This window comes from Bombus terrestris, chromosome 1, assembly GCF_910591885.1.
Source record: "Bombus terrestris chromosome 1, iyBomTerr1.2, whole genome shotgun sequence".
Taxonomy (NCBI): Eukaryota; Metazoa; Arthropoda; class Insecta; order Hymenoptera; family Apidae; genus Bombus; species Bombus terrestris.
In genome coordinates this window covers 8,683,114-8,701,496 of record NC_063269.1, presented here as the reverse complement: position 1 = coordinate 8,701,496, position 18,383 = coordinate 8,683,114, and the positions used below count along the sequence as shown (strand labels likewise).

The 18,383-nt window shown below is 30.8% G+C and overlaps 3 protein-coding genes across 6 annotated transcripts; all 3 read right to left on the bottom strand.

The window, feature by feature from the left end:
• Positions 1–481: 481 nt before the first annotated feature.
• LOC100644048 (heat shock 70 kDa protein cognate 5) lies at positions 482–5,165 on the bottom strand. Its single transcript, XM_003393301.4, has 11 exons — positions 4,958–5,165; positions 4,485–4,546; positions 4,222–4,367; positions 3,507–3,630; positions 3,105–3,413; positions 2,730–2,892; positions 2,184–2,640; positions 1,707–2,003; positions 1,409–1,596; positions 1,158–1,298; positions 482–1,076 (listed from the first exon to the last, which is right to left on the bottom strand). The coding sequence occupies exons 1-11, from the start codon at positions 5,048–5,050 to the stop codon at positions 993–995; spliced, it is 2,064 nt and encodes a 687-aa protein (XP_003393349.2). The 5' UTR covers positions 5,051–5,165; the 3' UTR covers positions 482–992.
• Positions 5,166–6,293: 1,128 nt separating this feature from the next.
• Positions 6,294–15,134, bottom strand: LOC100643921 (peroxidasin). Of its 4 annotated transcripts, XM_048404737.1 has the most exons (10): positions 13,992–15,134; positions 13,631–13,709; positions 12,604–12,701; positions 10,391–11,162; positions 9,715–10,142; positions 8,995–9,242; positions 7,383–7,632; positions 7,129–7,247; positions 6,843–7,002; positions 6,294–6,741 (listed from the first exon to the last, which is right to left on the bottom strand). In XM_048404737.1, the coding sequence occupies exons 1-10, from the start codon at positions 14,045–14,047 to the stop codon at positions 6,663–6,665; spliced, it is 2,289 nt and encodes a 762-aa protein (XP_048260694.1). In that variant the 5' UTR covers positions 14,048–15,134; the 3' UTR covers positions 6,294–6,662. The 4 variants fall into 4 exon arrangements, with proteins under 4 accessions (XP_048260694.1, XP_048260712.1, XP_048260701.1 ...); XM_048404755.1 differs by lacking the exon at positions 12,604–12,701 and having other exon boundaries at positions 13,631–15,134; XM_048404744.1 differs by lacking the exons at positions 12,604–12,701; positions 13,631–13,709.
• A 146-nt stretch (positions 15,135–15,280) lies between these two features.
• LOC105665999 (U4/U6 small nuclear ribonucleoprotein Prp3) lies at positions 15,281–18,015 on the bottom strand. The gene is made up of 5 exons (XM_012311102.3): positions 17,742–18,015; positions 17,268–17,479; positions 16,371–17,157; positions 15,933–16,290; positions 15,281–15,854 (listed from the first exon to the last, which is right to left on the bottom strand). Exons 1-5 carry the CDS (start codon positions 17,884–17,886, stop codon positions 15,458–15,460), a joined length of 1,899 nt encoding a protein of 632 aa, XP_012166492.1. The 5' UTR covers positions 17,887–18,015; the 3' UTR covers positions 15,281–15,457.
• Positions 18,016–18,383: the final 368 nt, after the last annotated feature.

The window sequence follows — 18,383 nt, the reverse complement described above, 5'->3', positions numbered from 1 at the left end:
ATTGTTTAAAATATACATAAATGTCTTATAGAATTACAAATTACAAACTACTTCTTATATAAAATTTTTTCTCAAATTATTCAATATTTTGTTTGGATATATACACTTTTTCTCACACAAAAAAACAAAAATGTATTTCATCTATATATTAAAAACCAATTTAACTGAAGTTTAATGTATTAAAGAATGCAAATTTATGAATATGATTCAAATATTGTGAAATATCTCAATATTTTTATTTTTAAATAGAAGTATCTTGTTCAATGGTAACCAAGATTTCTGAAATATATAAATATAAATTGTAAAAATATTTCAAAGAAAATTTAGGATATATTTCAATAAAAAAAATGAAATTCATTATTGATAGATCTTAATAAATGTTAAAGTATTACTATTTTTAAAGTAATTACTATTTTTAACAGTTGCAAAAACATTTTATACAATTTTATAGTAAGACACTTTGCATATATTTACAAATATATTACTTTTTCATAAATTTATTAGATAACACATCAAAAACATTGTAGTTATATTCTAGAGCAGTGTGTTTCAAATAAAAAATTTTAATAACATCATATGTCATAATACAATATTACCTAAAATAATCTACATATCGCGTACTTTCTAAGGAATAATCTGTTTTGTATCGAGCATTCATCGCATTCTCTTAGTATTTTCTCCCACATTCATACTGAATCAACAGTTTTACAATCGCATTTTTTTGAGCTACCAATTTTCATTACTGTTGTTATATATGGCCAAGTGTTTGAAACCAATGAAAATTATGTTTTGACACTTTTTGCATGTAATGATACAAAATATGATAGCAACAAATGCTATAATGCAAGCAGTTATATACAAAGTTTACAATTTTACTTTTCACAAAATTGTAATGCATAATAAATAACGTACTATGTATAGCATTTCTTTCTTTCTTTCAAAGTTTCACTTTACGTACATAATGAAAATTTGGTACATATTTAATTCTTGGATTAATTCTTCTCTTCCTTCTTTTCAGGCCCATCTTCCTGTTGCTGATGTTGATTTTGACTTTGTCCTTCTCGTTCTGCGGCCATCTATATATATAGTCAAATAAATTTAATAAATATAATGAATTTAGTAATAATCAATATTTTAATAATAAATAAAGTACGCACTTTCTTATACGCCATTTCAAACAACTTAAGACTAGCTTGTTGTAATTCATTTGTCTGTCTCTTGATCTCTTCTGGTTCCGTATCGTCTTTCTTAGCTAATGTTTCTCGCATTTTTGCAACCAATTCTCTGAGTTTGTCACACTATAAATCATTGTTAAATGGTATTATGACGAAAGGGAAATTGATTTGACATGGTATATCATATAATATCGTATACCATGTATGTAATAATACTATATATAAAGCCTTACTTCGTCTTGTGGCAATTGTGCTTTAAATTCCTCCAATTTGGATTCTGTATCGTGAATGATTCCCTCAGCTTGATTCACAGCTTCAACTCTTTCTTTTTTTATTTTATCTTGCTTGGCATATTGTTCAGCATTTTTCACCATGTTTTCAATTTCATCTTTACTAAGACCGCCACTTGATTGAATAACGACTGTAAATAAAAAATAAAAATTGAATAAATAAAATAATTTTGTTTGTGTGTATAAAAACTTAATTCATTCGTAAAAAAATATACTGGATTTAATTTATACATTTACATACTTTGTTGTTCTTTTCCAGTTCCTTTATCTCTAGCAGATACGTGAACAATGCCATTGGCATCAATGTCAAATGTGACTTCTATTTGTGGTACTCCTCTAGGCGCGGGTGGAATTCCAACAAGAGTAAATTGTCCCAAAAGTTTATTATCGCTAGCCATTTCTCGTTCGCCTTGGTGTACTTTGATTTCTACTTGAGTCTGACCATCAGCAGCTGTAGAGAATACTTGGCTCTTTTTGGTAGGAATCGTTGTATTTCGAGAAATTAATCGTGTGAAAACGCCACCCAGTGTTTCAATACCTAAATAATACAAACATTAAACTTCAACAATTCTATGACCATAACTAAAAAATAAAAAATTTATTTCATCAAAACTCAGGAGATTAAGATCTTCATTTTGTTCAGAGAGAAGATTAGTTGTTATAAGCATCATAGTCTAAAAATAATTTTGATGAAATATATAAAGAAAGAATCATTTACCAAGTGACAGAGGGGTAACGTCCAAAAGAAGAACATCTGTTACATCCCCAGCAAGGACACCACCTTGAACAGCAGCACCTACAGCAACAGCTTCATCGGGGTTTACTGCCTTGGATGGTTGCCGTCCAAAAATATCTTGTACAGTTTGTTGAACTTTAGGTACTCTTGTCATACCACCAACTAATAATACTTCACCAATGTCAGACTTCGTTACTTCAGCATCAGAAAGTGCTTTTTGACATGGCTGAATAGTACGTTTAATTAAATCAGCAACAAGACTTTCGAATTTACTTCTTGAAAGCTTGAGGTTTAAATGTTTTGGCCCACTAGAGTCCATAGTTAAATAAGGTAAATTTATATCAGTTTGTAAAGAACTAGACAATTCAATCTTTGCCTTCTCAGCTGCTTCCTTTAACCTTTGCATTGCCATTGTGTCTTTAGTTATATCTATGCCTTGCTGTACACAAAAATGAAAATGTTAAAATATCATATATAATCACTTTTAGTACATATTAAAAATAATACAGATTACTTCAATATATTTACCTCTTTTTTAAATTCTGATACAAGATAATTAACTAATGCATTATCAAAGTCTTCACCTCCTAAAAAGGTGTCTCCATTTGTGGATTTAACCTCAAAGACTCCTTTTTGGATTTCCAAAATTGAAATATCAAAAGTACCACCTCCTAAATCGTACACTGCAATGCTAAAAGAATATACCATATATTTAAAGAGTATGCTTTTTTCATTAATCAAAATAATGAATAATATTTTATAAAAATAGTCAGAAAATAAATTCAGCATGTATAATGCAATAGTTCTAAGAGACGAAAAATAATGGCATCATTCTTGTTTTGATGTACTTTATATGCATTAATATTAAGTTTACAATATAATTAAAAATATTAAAATTCTCACATTTTATCTTCTGTTTTATCCATGCCATATGCAAGGGCAGCTGCTGTTGGTTCATTAATTACCCTAAGTACATTAAGCCCCGAAATTTGACCAGCATCCTTGGTAGCTTGTCTTTGGGAATCATTGAAATATGCAGGAACAGTAATTACAGCATTTTTTACTGGTGTACTTAAATACGATTCTGCAGTTTCCTTCATCTTTATGAGTACAAATGCACCAATTTGACTAGGGGAATATAGTTTACCATCACCTCCTTGTACCCATGCATCTCCATTAGAAGCTCGAACAATTTTATAAGACACAGTTTTCCTAAAATTATAATGATTAAAAAAAAATTACATTTATTAACACATACATGTACGCGCGCGCGCACACATACACACACGTACAAAATGTACATACATATCCTTTTTGACTTCAGGATCGTCGAATTTTCGTCCAATTAATCGTTTTGTAGCATAAAATGTGTTTGCTGAATTTGTAACTGCCTGACGTTTAGCTGGCATACCAACTAAACGTTCATCATCTGAAAGTTAACAAGTTTATAATTTAATTTCATTAAAACAAAAACTTGGAATCAGTATCATAAATCAAATAGGTTTTGGTATCTCATGTTTTAATGTTTCAATTCTACTTGTATTATTATAAATAGAAATGAATTAGAATATTGTATTTATTGTACAAATTATATTTTACTTAACATAACTAAAAATCAATATTTCATTCACTTTTAGTTTTATTTATATACTATATAGCCTTTGAATAAATTTTATTTGTATATTTGTATTTGTTCGGATCAAAAACAGTTATTTCAGTACAGTACAAACAGATAAAAAAACACGGCATAACTGAATAACACAATAAGACCTTTTTCACAAATTAATACAAAAGAGGTGAATAAACATATTTAATAAGCTGTGTCTTATATGTCTTATGAACTTTCTTTACGAACTTATGTAAGTCACTGATTTTACTAGCATATATAAATGTGAATTATCGATAATGTAAATTATTAAATATTTATTTCATGTATGAGAAGACATATTTTACTACAATAAAAATATGTTTAAAATTTTAATGTTGCAATATTTAAGAAAATAAAATTTTTAATTCTGACCTTTAGTAAATGCTACATAAGATGGAGTTGTTCGTGATCCTTCTGCATTTTCTATAACTTTGGCTTGTTTTCCTTCCATAACTGCTACACATGAAAATGTTGTTCCAAGATCAATGCCAATAACTGCACCTTTCACGCCTTCGGATCTAAGTAAATAATAGATTTTCATTCATGATATTTAAAAACATAGTTACATTATTAACAATACATAAGAATTAAATACAATTTTAATGCGTAAAATAATTATAACATGAGCAATTTACTTGTATCTATATTGTTGCAGATCTGTAAATCGTTGGGGTACCGCCAATGCAGGAACCGCAGCCTGAAAAATATTTTAATTTACGTATTCTAAATGTTATATTTAATGCATCCTACTATAACACAATTAATTATAATACAAAAAAAATTTCCTGTAACATTTGTTATAAATAACATATAAGAAAGAAGCAATTATAATAAATATCATGCTATCTTTTTATAAAATTAATTTAAAATATATAAAAATATATAATTTTTGTTAAAGGCAGGTCACGTGCCGGCTACGAAATAGCTAATGCTTAATATTGATTAAAAGAACATTTAGCTATAGAAAACATTGAAAAAATAAAGATAGATATGAAATAATAAACTTAATCCTATTACATGATCAAATAATTGTACAAATTCAATACAAGATAAAAATATTCGATAAATGCAATTGCACGCCGTGCCGCAAATCGCCATCGAAACTTACATTTTTAACAATTGTACTGAATTGTTGTTTTCTAGTAATGTCGTAGGTTATATTGCTACAACTACGAGTTAACAACCTTGCAGCGGTCAACATTTTGATTTTATACGTTTTATCCTTTCAAATTTATAAGAAACTTAAAAAGAGACGCGAATACTCCAACTTTATGTGTAATGATGCAACCTTCAGAGAGACTAGTACAATGCGCAAACCATGCGCGCAGTAGGAACCTTCCATTTTGTTGACCAATGTAGAAAGTATTATTTGGCCAATAAGTACTCCGCTCTGGAAGAATTTACGAATCAACGTATTCCATGGCCTTCGTGCTGTTCGTTACTCGAGAATTACCCCGAATATTCCACAACAGTATAGATATCGTAATCATTAATCAAACAAATGATATAAATCTGAAATCAGGGAAATAAAATATATTATATAATATTTAAATTATTATAATATTGTTATATTTCATTACTTTATTATAAAAAGTAAAAGATATGATTATTTAGCAATGAAAATTGTCTATGGAGGTATTACATCTAGTTGTTTCCGGAATTTAAAAGGTGATGCCGCGCGATATCGCAGTTATGTAATACAATTAATAATAGTAAAATAATAATTTGCTTGATATTTACAAGACATACAATTAATTATGAATAAATGTTATTTTAAAATGTGCTTTATTTAGAAATATAAAAAAAAAAGTATTAAAAAGTATAAAAAAAGTATATTAATTATATAAGTACACTATAATATTTTTATTTGATATCGTATATATTGCAAAAATTTTTAATGTGAACTAATCTGAAGTATAAAGTTTTTATTGACAAATACTTCTCGTTACATTGTTTTAAGTAATAATCTATTATTCTCTTGTTTAATTTTTTGGACATTAAATAATTGTTGGTAGCTATTGATTTTATTGTAATGATAAAAATGAATGAAAATGTTTTTATTACCAATTATTGACTAAAGAGCAACCGGCCAGGTCAAACCGATCGATCGATCTGGTCCTTTCCAAGGGTTTCTTAGCTGACCTTCGAACATTAGGTTTACAGCTCGGGGAGGACATTTCGGGAATTTCCTAAAGAAGGGAATGGGCCTGCTCCTGCCATAAACGGACGGCCACTCAAAATTCCGAACAGTTTTATATATGTATATTACGAGAAATCTATTTCTATATAGGAATAATTATTATAGAAATAAAAACATTTCTGTATTTTGATATTTTTTATTGTTCTTTAACTATATATTATTTTCTATAATCTGTCAATTCTGAAAGATATTTGATATTATTTTATGTACAGAAAATATAGGAGTATTTATATTTCAATGATATATTTTTAAAATTTTTGTATTGTATGTATTTTTTAAATACAGTCATTATTAATGTAGTTATAGTTGTAGTTATTACAAAATGTATAAAAAATATTAAATACGACATAGTGAATGAGATACACATTAGCATGTGCATCAAATACATAATTCTTAAGTAGTAAGTAGCAAATGTGTGTTTCATTTATAATTACTTTTATTCATTTTTGATTTAATAAATTTTTTTTAATTAATCGTCTTGGAAAAGAAAATGAAATATAGGAATTTATAGTTTCTATGATAAGGAACAATGTTGATTAACATAAGTTCTAGCGTTTTCTGTTAATAATAGCTATGTAATATTTGCTATATACAATTACGAATAGCAAAAAAGTTATGAATTATTCCTTTCTTTCCAAAATGAAAGATTCGGCGATCCGCTTTTGTGTATCGTACAGTTTATCACTTCGTTTCTAAAAATTAATATTGACTGATTATTCCTTTTGTCTGAGGAAAATAACTATATCTATTATTTTAAACGTTTATTCAAATAAAAATAAAGCAATAAACTTACAAAAAACGATCTCTTAGAAGAAACGCTCTAGGTTGCACCCAATTCAATCTTTCACCATTGTAACATAATATTTGTGCCATTGTGACTTTTCGGATCTCTTCTAATTGATATAAGGTAAACGATCCTGGGGTATTTCCATTCTCATACCAATATCTGTCACCTGTATTATAATTTATGAGATGTTACATTAATCATGTTACATTAAAATTAATCATAAAATATATACTTCCAAAGTGAAGAGTTTTACATACTTTTGTAATGAATATAGACATCGCGGATCACTTACCAAAACGAATATTCCGAAAAGTAAGGCCCAATAAACAAAGAAACGTTGGTCCTAAGACTGAGTCAGGTAATGGTGCTTCCGAAAGCAATCCTGTTACTAAATCTATATCCTCTACATTTCTGTAAATTGAAAAAGAAACTGTAAATAATACTCGTTTCAACAACTAGTTAATGATACAAATTATTAAATATAAATTATAAATTTATAAAAATGTATTCAGGTTCAAATAATAAATTATTATAATTATATCTTACTTATAAACATTTCGAAGTCTTTCTATAGTATCTTTGGACATTGCTCCTCTAAGATGTTCAAAACTACTGACATATGTTAAATTACAAAATGATCGCCATCTGACATAAGGTGGCAAACCATGATCCCTTCCCTGTTGTATGATCTGCGCAGCGTAATCCACGGGAATATCGTTGCTTTTTCCATCATGGAAATATCGTTCCAAAAGTATTTCATTCAGTCCTGGTGGCAATGGCTTCCTAGAATGTCCCGCTGTCGCGGAAATTAAATCTTGCATCCTAGATCGTCATTAAAACCAAGTTCTCATGGGGCAATGTGTTAGCAGATCGTAACAATATTTAAAAAAATTTTTATCTAAATTCTATATATATTTTTAACACATTTTAACATTGTCCTTTTAAATATTATTATAAAATCTTAAAATCATAGTTGATATGTACAATGAAAATATAAATTGGATAAAACCGTTTTAGTTTTCTATTTCACAGAGTGTAATATCCTAACAGAATTCTTATTCGAATAAATGATTTTACATGGCAATATATCATTTCGATCATCGCTCATTATGTCATCGGGATATGTTATTATATAATTTAAAAATTATGAATTTTTGTATCTAAAGGTCTAGACTGTTATGAATCTTCGAACCTACAGATAGTAAGGATCACTTAATGTAAATAGTCTATTACATTCTGTAACTGATGCATACTTCGAAAGGTTGCGTTAAAAACTTTGCCATTTGAAGCAACAAACGACTGTACAAACGACTCTAACAATAAATAACTACGAGTCAAATAATTTACTTGAACTAATGCCATTTGGATTGACACACATTATTGTACATTAACCGTAACTATTTCTTTTGTTTTGATTGGAGGAACAAATACGAACGAAAAATTAATTTTAAAGACTAAACAATCAAATATTATCAATTACGCAATCACAATCGAGTTTAGTTTTTATAGTTAATCAATTATAGTATTCATTTAACTGACTAGATATAATTAGAATTTTACTTGATATATAATCAATTCCTTAATATAAATATTAGTTATACTAAATATGAAATTGAGCAAAGAAATTTATTTAAGTCTTATAAAGTTTTTAAAATAGCATACTATTCGATATTAAAAAAAGATATTGGGAAGTCCTGTAATATCACAGTCGATTGTCAAAAATTGTTGAAAGTTAACTATATTTTAATAGAAAAATGTTTACAATTAGAAATTTTCAATAAATCTATGATTAATATATAAGGTAGCTTAACGGTACCTTGATGATCTTTATCTGTATAATTATTATGATTTTTAATAATTTTTTAGAATAGTTTAAAACATATTTTTTGTTCATGAAACGGAGTACATATCCACTACCATTTGGCATATCATAGCAGAATCCTCGTGTATTTACAGCATGTAATTTATGTTCAATAAAATAATTGATCTTGTGAAACCTACAGTCAGACGTACACCGGACTAATCGTATCTTGTACTATCACATCGAACTCTATTAGCTACATGTACATGCATCTTTCGATGATTAAATCTTATGAGATGTACGTATGCTTAGGGATGTTTTTCATTAAAATTATATTTATATGTAATTTCAACTGACCTGTAGCGCCAGCAATCAGGCGATCAATAGCACCAGCTTCATAGAACTCTTGCGGAGCGTAGAAGGCCGATAGTAAGGACCTTTCTCCAGACTTTAACGCCGATCGCGAGTCAACTAGGTCGAGGGTTTTTGGGGTCAGCGTGGCAATGAAGAAGAGTCCAGCAGAGGCGGCAGCGTTTGAAAGTGTCGCATCCGTTCGAGTATCGTAGCCTCGAAAGTATCCTCGATGCGTTAAGCGTAACTGATATCTTCCAATTTTCCAAAAAATCGAATCATTTTACATACACATATATACACTAACATCCATAAGTATCTAGACACTATCAAATTATTGTAAATATGCAAGTATACTAGAAATGAAACTGTAAGGTTTAATTTGAATCTCTGGTCTTATTTCAGCCAACCATATAAAATAGTAGAAAATATCGATGAGAACAATAGTTAAATAATAAGAGTATTTGATTCCAGCTATGATAGCAGATAACAAACTGACAGTAGAAGAACGTTTTTCAGTCATAATTTTGGAAATATAACGAATATATGAACCTTTAGATTGAAATGTACTATTGTAAGTGTCTAAATAGTTATGGGTTATAGCCATATCAATGAAATAACTATACAATTATTAATAAGACCGAATTAAAATTTTGTGGTGCGTATGTAACGAATGAAAGTGTTAATCTGTGAAATTAATTATAAAAGGAAAGAGAGAACACGTACTTGTCGAGAGTCGTTTCTCCGAGAACAACGGGTAGAAACTCGTTATAAGTTATATGCTCCATTTCTGCGATAACGATCCTTCTTGCTTCCTGATAGAGTCTCTCGTCATCCCAGTGAGGATTCAGTCGTCCTAGCTCTGTAGCAACTCGATTATGTTCACGCAGAAAAAGTACATGCATTAGAGTGAGACCGGGGTTCTCGTTTACCCGTGAATCCCCACTAAAGAAACATGGAAAAGCTTTGTTCGCGCTTCTGCAACTTTCATACTTAGGCGAAGGCATGGGCAAGTTCTTCCTCTGTGTATTAAGCAAACCACCCTTGCCGGATCGCAGAGCTTGCGCTACATCTTCGGAACTCCCATAAATAGGGGAAAGGTCTAAGTAGGATGACGCTTGGTTGATCTGCTGCCGAGGACCCAATTTGCATCCCTACGTAGAAAAATACTTTTACGCTGTTTGGTAAGTACCGCGTTAAGACATTTTAACTAAGAAGAACAAAATTAATTTCTACTCAAATCCATCATAATTTATTGAATAAAACAATGCTGCTGAATTGATAATACCAGAACCGACAGGACTTTGCCATTTATCCAATACTTAGTAAACATATTACATATCAGGAATTCCTGCAAAGAGTTCCTGCAAGGGATTTCATTCACACGCTATATTTCAATTACCTGTAGCGAATTTCCTGGGTGCGGCGCCGATCTAGAATATTCCATGCAGCCGACAACATTATTGGCTCGGATTGGAAAACATTCCGGATGAAAGTGTTCGTAATCCACGTCGCAACATTTTAGTCTCGCCCCATCGGGTAGTTCCATCTTTGGCGTGTGCGCGAGATCGTGAATGAGGAATTGACCAAAGAGCGCGGTGAGCGCCATTAGATACGGATGTTTAAGATCGGATCCTCCGGAATGAACTCTCAAAGAGACGTCTCTGGCGCTAGGTAAATCTATACGCGGTAGAGAAACACCATCGACGTATTCAGTTGGCAAGAACCGTATATAAGCTTCTAGAGCTGCGCCCCAAGTCGGATGCAAACCGTTATTGCATTTCCCGCTGTGCGTTCTATAGCGAGGATCGATCATCTTGCAGCTGGCCATCACTTGCAAATATGTAGGCGAGTCAGGACAACTGATGGCAGTTACCGATGGTAATACGGAAGATGCTTCTTTTGATGACATGTTCAAAGCTTCTACCAGCATTACGGCCATCGTTTCTATCCGTAGAGCTTTTCTTGAGAGATTCTGAGCGTGTTCGGTCATTTCATGTGACACACCGAGGTACCATGAAGGAGAACCTTGATTCAAATGTGTCCGCGAGTTCAGGATTGCTCGCTCCGCCTGATCGTATTTCTCCATCGAAATATTTGTACGCCTACCCAGATCCAGTAACATATTTGACGGTAATGTAGTACCTTTGATGAGTACCAACGTGGCAAGGAATCTGCGAATCGAAATCTGAAGATAGAAAATATAGCTTGTCTCTACTTATATTACCGCGCATAATTATTCGAATATTACGATCGGTCTGTTTTTATCTCATTATGTATATTGTTTCCACTTGTAGTTAAGCTTCAGTTTTTGATAGTGAAAACGATGGTAACGGTTTATATATAATATTAAAATTCAATGGCAATGGCAGACCTTTAAAAGAAATAAAACTGTGGGAACAGAAAGCGTTTATGCGATAATAAATGCAGATTCTTGCAGCAATTCTAGTTCGTTCGAGAGTAATCTTGTGAGAAAAAAATTCATCAATTATCTATAATAAACTTGGGAATAACATACCCATAGAAAATAACTTTACTACCAGTATCGTGAGAACGAAAAGGTAACATTCATTTCTTGTTACAAGCAGTACAATCATTGTTAGGATAAATACCTATTGGTATTTTATAATCTTATGGGTCATCAAGATCACCGTTAAAGGAATCTAATCATAACAAAGATAAGAACTTTGTTTGCCAAGCAATAAATGGTAATGTATATGAACTGATTTTTTATATTTAATTATTTATATCAATTACATATTATAACGATAGTACAAAATATTTTTCTATATCGAAACTTACATTATATTTCTTTCTTATTAATTACTTTCTTCGTACTGAAGGAAAAGAAAATGACTAATTAAACGTGACAAAAGCTGAAACTTTCGTAGCAGTATGAAACCCCTGATTATTAAGATTGTGAGAATATAGAAGGTGTTGAGAACACCATGATAATCTTGTACCTTCCACTTGAAGTGAACTCGTGAGAAATCGTGTATAACTTCTATTATACAGTAGTATACCTTGACGTTACCTAATAATTGTCATGTAAATTCAATGGTTGTGTTATTACCTAACTTGACAATGACGCGATAGAATCAACCATTAAAAACACAATTATAGGGTTGGGCACATTCGGATTAGAAGTTCTTGTCGTTTCTACATCCGCATTGCAATTGAAATGGAGTATGTGACAAAAATAGCTAATTTTTCACACGATACAATTAAATATACATAGAAAAAAATTCGTATTATAATTTCTCCATAGATTAATCTTCTCGTTAATAAAAAACGATACCGACACGAAGCAAATCGCGTGACTGATTAATGTCTGTTCTATTGCAGATACTGCAATGGATCTTAGAGACCTTGTCTAGGAGATGGCATTTCGCCTCATTCTGTGCGGAGCACTGTTCGTCATTCTATTTATCGCGTCGTCTTATTTAATATTAAATTCATTCATCCTTTCATCCACATATATCTTGGAGTTAAGTGTGGTACTTAGCTATTTTTTTAATCATACCGATGGGATACACGGGCGACCTTAAGAAGAGATTAAAGAAGATTCGTTGTTTGACATTTAACTCTTTCCTGCTTCTTTTGTGACTTTCTTACGTAATCTTTTCTGCGTCCATGAATAGTGCCTGTACAAATCGATGAAAGTTATTTGGAAACTTGGTTTGCTCTTGCTGAAGAAAATTTTCAAATTCCCACTAAAAATAAATAATCGTGTATACACGTTATTTTGAGATATGATTTGATAACACTGATGTTGGTAAATCATTAATGCTATATCTATATTAATTATTTGACGATTCTTCGTGTTTCTCTATTTTTAAGTAGGTACACACATATAAGTACAATTAAAGTATATGTAAAAAAAATTTCTGGTTGTATATATAATCTACTATTTTAGAGTTTCTAAAAATTTATATCTCATATGATTTCATATATTTTTTTTACTAGTAATTACTTTGAAATTTTGGAATTTTTTATTCACTGTCTTTTAATTATATGTCAAGAACATTGCCTAAAAAATATATGCATATAAATATTGATTTAAAAATAATAATAAAAAATGTAGAAGGAACCATGACCTTTAAGAAAAACATGTTTCACAATATTTTTTTTTGACAAACTTTTGATGACATGATGATAAAGATATTCAACGCAATAAATTTCTATTTTGAAAGATTTATAGCTAAAAGTTAGCTTTCTGATACATCGGCATATCATTAAATCTGTTTTAAATTGTATCTCATATAAAATATACATTTTCTTGCACGAACATTAATAATTCTTCTTAATAAGAATATTTATAAATGTCAATCTGATGCAAGTACAAAATAAATGTTATTATATTGTTAGATAAACGGGTGAAGCTTTCCAAGAGTTATATATGTCAAAAATTTGTTTATATTAATAGTATTATTAATATTTACTACGAAATTAATATTTATTCAAATATAAATACAAGTACATGTGATCTTTTTTCTAGCATTAAGATTACATTGTAAACTAAATATTGAAATAATATATAAAATATAAATTACAAAATATTTGCTTGTAACAACTTCAAAAAATAAATTATGTAACTTTTATTAGGAAAATAAGTCACTGTGCATTGAGTGATTATACTCACACATGTTTGTTTTGCTGACACACACGTGTTTCTATGATCTATGCCAAATCCACTCACTGAGAAAGTAGGCGGCACATTACTAATGAATTTTTAAAATATCTTTAGTTTCCTTTCATTAATTAATTAATATGCTAGATGAAATTTTAAACACGTAATTATCTGTAATGTTGACATTATTTTAGGAATCCAAATGGAAAAATCAGCTTCAAACGTTAAATTATGTCAAACATTCGGATGAAACAACTTTATTCACAAAAATTATTCATGTATGTAGTTGTAATCATAGGTCGCGATTCGAGATGTACTGAAGTATGTAGTCGAGATATCGTTTATCTCGCAAAATGAAAGCGGAAACACTCACCGTGACAGGAAAAGAAATATACCGTTGACCGGTCTTCGTTTCACACACAAGTACATTTTTTCCAAAACTATCGTATCAGTAGTAATTGACAAGCAGTAATTGATTGTACATTAATTACAACAACGTACAACAGAATTCATTTGCCTCGTAAAATTTCGCAAGAACCGCGCCGAGTATACGCAAGAGCACGGAGCGGTAAACCTGAACTGAGACCGATCCTCGAACGAAAGTAAAACTGCAGTCCGTTCCGTGGGTTTAAAGAGTGGGGCCCAGTAAGAATCACGCTAGTATAGGGTGTCAACAAGGTACGCTGAACCAACATATATAACTCTTATAAATACGGTAAAAGCGCATCATTCCTGCAACCGGATTGGTATTATGAACAAGACCAAGGTTTACCTTTCATAGTCTATGTTATCCGTAGTCGCGGTTGGACGTACAGTTTCAAGGATCCAAAGTACATTAGCACTTTTGTGTACATAGCACGCTGTATGTGCATAATTACATGCGTGTTCTTTTACAGCGTACCTCTCGCATAGGGTCTTGGTGCCATTATACTGTGCTAATTGACACTTATAGGCTCGACTATAACGTTATCCAAAGATTAAGATTCTTGGGGACGACGTTGCGAATGATTAACTGCATTGGTTATGCACAGTCTTATATATGCCTACAATCTTGATGCGGCAATCCGTAAAATAGTATGTATTACGCGTCTCGTGCGATTATTTATGGCGCGCGTAGGGAGATAGATTGAAATTAAGAGAATGAAACAACTTTATAAGAATTATTTGTATGCTAATAACAATCTGTATCTGTTTTCAACAAACAGTTGTCAGTTGTTTCAAAAATAATCAAAGTTAAGTAATGATCACATTTCTTATTGAATATGAAAATTTTTGCCTCATAAACGTGAATTTAATATTACATATTGGTATGTAAAAGAGAAAGATAAGTAAAATAATATGTACTTCGTGATTATGAAACTGGCTTACTTAAAGGTCAATGATAGCAGATGAAAGTTATACAATTTTATATTAATATGTTCAATACATTCTTTAATAATATTTTTGAAAATCCTTATTCCTAATTAATAAGAAGTATAATATTTTTGTAGTTAACTTTCCTGTATTCGTAATAAACAGTAAAGTTCTTCAAAGAAAAATTTATATAATAATGGATAAAAAATCTTTTCCTAGATTGGATATAATAAATAAATAACAAATAACTTCTTTTGAAAATTAAATTTTATATCTTGGATCCAGGGTTTCTATAACTGTTCAAAGATGTTACTAGAGAGGCTTTGAGCACTTTTATTTTCGCTCCATGTATCACTGTTTACATTATTCATTTCTTGCTATCTTTTGCTCCCATAATAATTGTTTATTTAAAATGTATTGAAATTATCTATGATTGTGTTCATATCATGGTGTTAATATTTATTACTGTAATTACAAAAACCGTTTCTAAGAATGAACATCGTCTGTATTTTCAAGTACTGCTCCACTATATGCTAAGTCCCAATAATGTTCTACTTGATGTTTCTTGAAATGTTCACGCGCCATTTTTTCAATCGGGCAAACTTTGAATTTGATTTCTCCAAAATGACGTTGTTTACTAGTACCTTCCCATACAAGAACACATTTGTTCGGCACATCATTTCCATTATCTTTTATAATATCTTCCTCCCATTTAATCCGGTTCATCATTAGTCGTTTGTATTTACTTAATTGTTTGGCTCCTCCTTCAACAACAACAACATTGCAATCTCGGAAGAGCATTACACAGCCTGTTAGATAAAGTTGCTTTGCGTTTGTTTCCACTTTAAACTTTTTCGAAGCATTATTTAGAAGATCACGTATTCTGTAATGACAGTATTACTTTTTACATGATACGTATATGTATTATATAGTTAGATGTGTTATGTGTCTTTAAGCTCACCTATAAACAGCTACATGTACACCAAGCGTGGTATCCTCTTTAATTTTTCTTGCCTTCTTTTCCCGTCGCTGATCAGCAGTAAGTCTTCGAGCTGCATTAGCATCCTCGTGTGCCTTTAATCTTTTTGCCATTTGTTGTCGGACATGAGCTTCTATTTTCGTAGGATCTTGTACGGCTTCTGTACCTAATACTCGCATAAGATTCGAAATTCGTAATTTTGGTTCTGGAGGAGGTTCAAGACCTAATCTTATTTTCTCTTGTTCTTCTTTCCATGCCTCTCGTCTATTTTGCCTACGTAATTTCTTGCGTTCCTTTTTCGTTAAAAATACAGGCATATATATTGGTTTCAAAGGGTCAGCTAAAATGAAAAAAAATAATTAACCAAAATTACATATTTGAAATAAGCGATCTCTAAAAAAGGTATTAAGTAGTGCATACTTGGTGGTCGCATTTGCGTGGGATGTTCTACAAGATTTGTGATAGTAGAACTTTTAATAGTAGTAGATTCATCTTCGTTCGGATATCCTCCTGTTAATATAACAGAATCCCACCATTCTACATTAGGCACATCTTCACTAAGAGCTTCTGTTTTCGGCGCTATGAGCGCCAATTTAGTTGCAGAACTTATACCAGTCTTTCTGGCAATTTGACTAATCTCATTTTGCAATTTTTCTAATTGGGCTTTCATACGAATTCTTTCTGCTAATTGCTGGAATTTTCCAGGTTCGTGAAATTTGAGTGTCCGTTTGCCTCGCACTGCCGGTTTGACACCTATCCTATTATCAAAAAAGTGGGTGTCTTGAATTTCTTCTGGACCTTTTGATTCTTGCAATTGGGCTTTAAATTCTTCACGTTTTTTTGCTCGAATATTAGCTTTTAATGTTGGTACCACTTGTGTGAGTTGCACTTCCTTGCCGGTTATATCTACAGTTCTGCCAGATTCATCCAAAATTAGTGGAGTTGGTTTATCTGGGACACTAACATTTCCAAGTAATCCGGAGCTTAGTTTACTTCTAATTTGTGCTTGCAAAGCAGCAATTTTTCTTGCTTTGTCAGAATCTGTTTTACTTAATAAACCTTGATTATACATGCTTCCTACTGTTGGTAAAGAATCTCGTGCTTTAAGTAGAGGTTTTGCTGGGGCAACTTCTTCTTGTTTTATAGCTTTCAATGCTCTTTTCCTTTCCTCGATTTCTCTTTGGGCATTTGCCATCATTTGTTTTATCTAAATAAAAATAATAAAATAATATAAAATAAAAGCAATAATACTATATGAATTAATATAGTAAATATATTAACATGTTTATATTAGTTCACATTGACATGAGTTTATACCTTATCTGCAGATAGCTGTGCTTCTGTTGTTTTTTCATTTTTGACTTCATCATCCTTAAATCTAGGTTTCTTTGCATCTTTGTCCTTATCTTTATCTTCCACATGATTTCGTTTTTTACTTTTCTGTGCTGCTTTGGCATCATCGTATATTGTGAATATTTTTTCTGTCAATTTTAAAGCCTTTTTGTCTTCCAATAAAGCAGATAATTTATCTATAATATTGGGAACATTATAAAAGTATATTATTTGTGTCATAGAAATTACATATTTATAATAAAGCTTATGATTACTCATATTAAATTGTTTATAAGAAGATATAATTCTGATGCACTTCATTCTATGCTACGATCAAATAGGAATGTATGTGAATAGTATAATAATAACACAATTAATAAATAGTGTTATAGTATAATTAATAAATAATACAATCAAATGATGTGATGATTGATAATCATGTAAGTGATTATTACAAACCTGCCGTTTTGCGTTTATCATAACCTGAAGTCATACAATTGACAGCCGTGGTAACAATAGCAGGTTCCCCAAAACCGAGAAATTTATGTACTGCTTTCTCGATTTGTGGTTTCATTTCATCTATTTCTTTCCTTGTTAATGCCATTTTATTAAATATGTCAATATTTGTTGTAAAGAATTAATTACGATGATCACGGTCGTATACAATATACATTATACATAGGTTCGAAGGGGATATCATTTTGATGTCATATGCATCTGTAATATTAATTCCTTTACTAACCGTATAGTGGCGCGATCATAAAACTACCCAAGTGCGCATGTGCATTTGTAGCGGTCTAGCGACTACTGCGCCTCCCGCTACATATTCGAATAGAAAGGAGAAACAGGAGAAAGTAAAGAGAAAAAAATGCGTGTACTGTGTCGTGTTGCAAAGGATTCGTTATCCAAAAAACTTAAAAATGTTGATTTAGAAAAGAAATGGGCGAAAGCCATTCCTTGTATAACAAAATTTAACTTACAGTTGATATACGAAAAACATTTTAAGGATCATAATGAAAAAAGAAATGATTCAAAGAGATAATCGTGGTAACATACTTTCTCCTGGTAATTCTGTAGTACACATTTTATGTCGTTATAATA

What these genes read in the sequence shown, in the direction of transcription:
- LOC100644048 (XM_003393301.4), bottom strand. Translation starts at nt 5,050, where the DNA reads ATGTTGACCGCTGCAAGGTTGTTAACTCGTAGTTGTAGCAATATAACC. An exon ending in CTGCAACAATATAGATACAA is followed by an intron (nt 4,368 to 4,484) that starts GTAAATTGCTCA and finishes TTATTTACTTAG; the next exon opens with ATCCGAAGGCGTGAAAGGTG. An exon ending in GATAAAACAGAAGATAAAAT is followed by an intron (nt 2,893 to 3,104) that starts GTGAGAATTTTA and finishes ATATTCTTTTAG; the next exon opens with CATTGCAGTGTACGATTTAG.
- LOC100643921 (XM_048404737.1), bottom strand. Translation starts at nt 14,047, where the DNA reads ATGTACTTGTGTGTGAAACGAAGACCGGTCAACGGTATATTTCTTTTC. An exon ending in ATATTTCTTTTCCTGTCACG is followed by an intron (nt 13,710 to 13,991) that starts GTGAGTGTTTCC and finishes AAAATTCATTAG; the next exon opens with TAATGTGCCGCCTACTTTCT. An exon ending in TGTCAGCAAAACAAACATGT is followed by an intron (nt 12,702 to 13,630) that starts GTGAGTATAATC and finishes ATTTATTTTTAG; the next exon opens with TGGGAATTTGAAAATTTTCT.
- LOC105665999 (XM_012311102.3), bottom strand. Translation starts at nt 17,886, where the DNA reads ATGGCATTAACAAGGAAAGAAATAGATGAAATGAAACCACAAATCGAG. An exon ending in TGATAAACGCAAAACGGCAG is followed by an intron (nt 17,480 to 17,741) that starts GTTTGTAATAAT and finishes CCAATATTATAG; the next exon opens with ATAAATTATCTGCTTTATTG. An exon ending in CACAGCTATCTGCAGATAAG is followed by an intron (nt 17,158 to 17,267) that starts GTATAAACTCAT and finishes ATTTTTATTTAG; the next exon opens with ATAAAACAAATGATGGCAAA.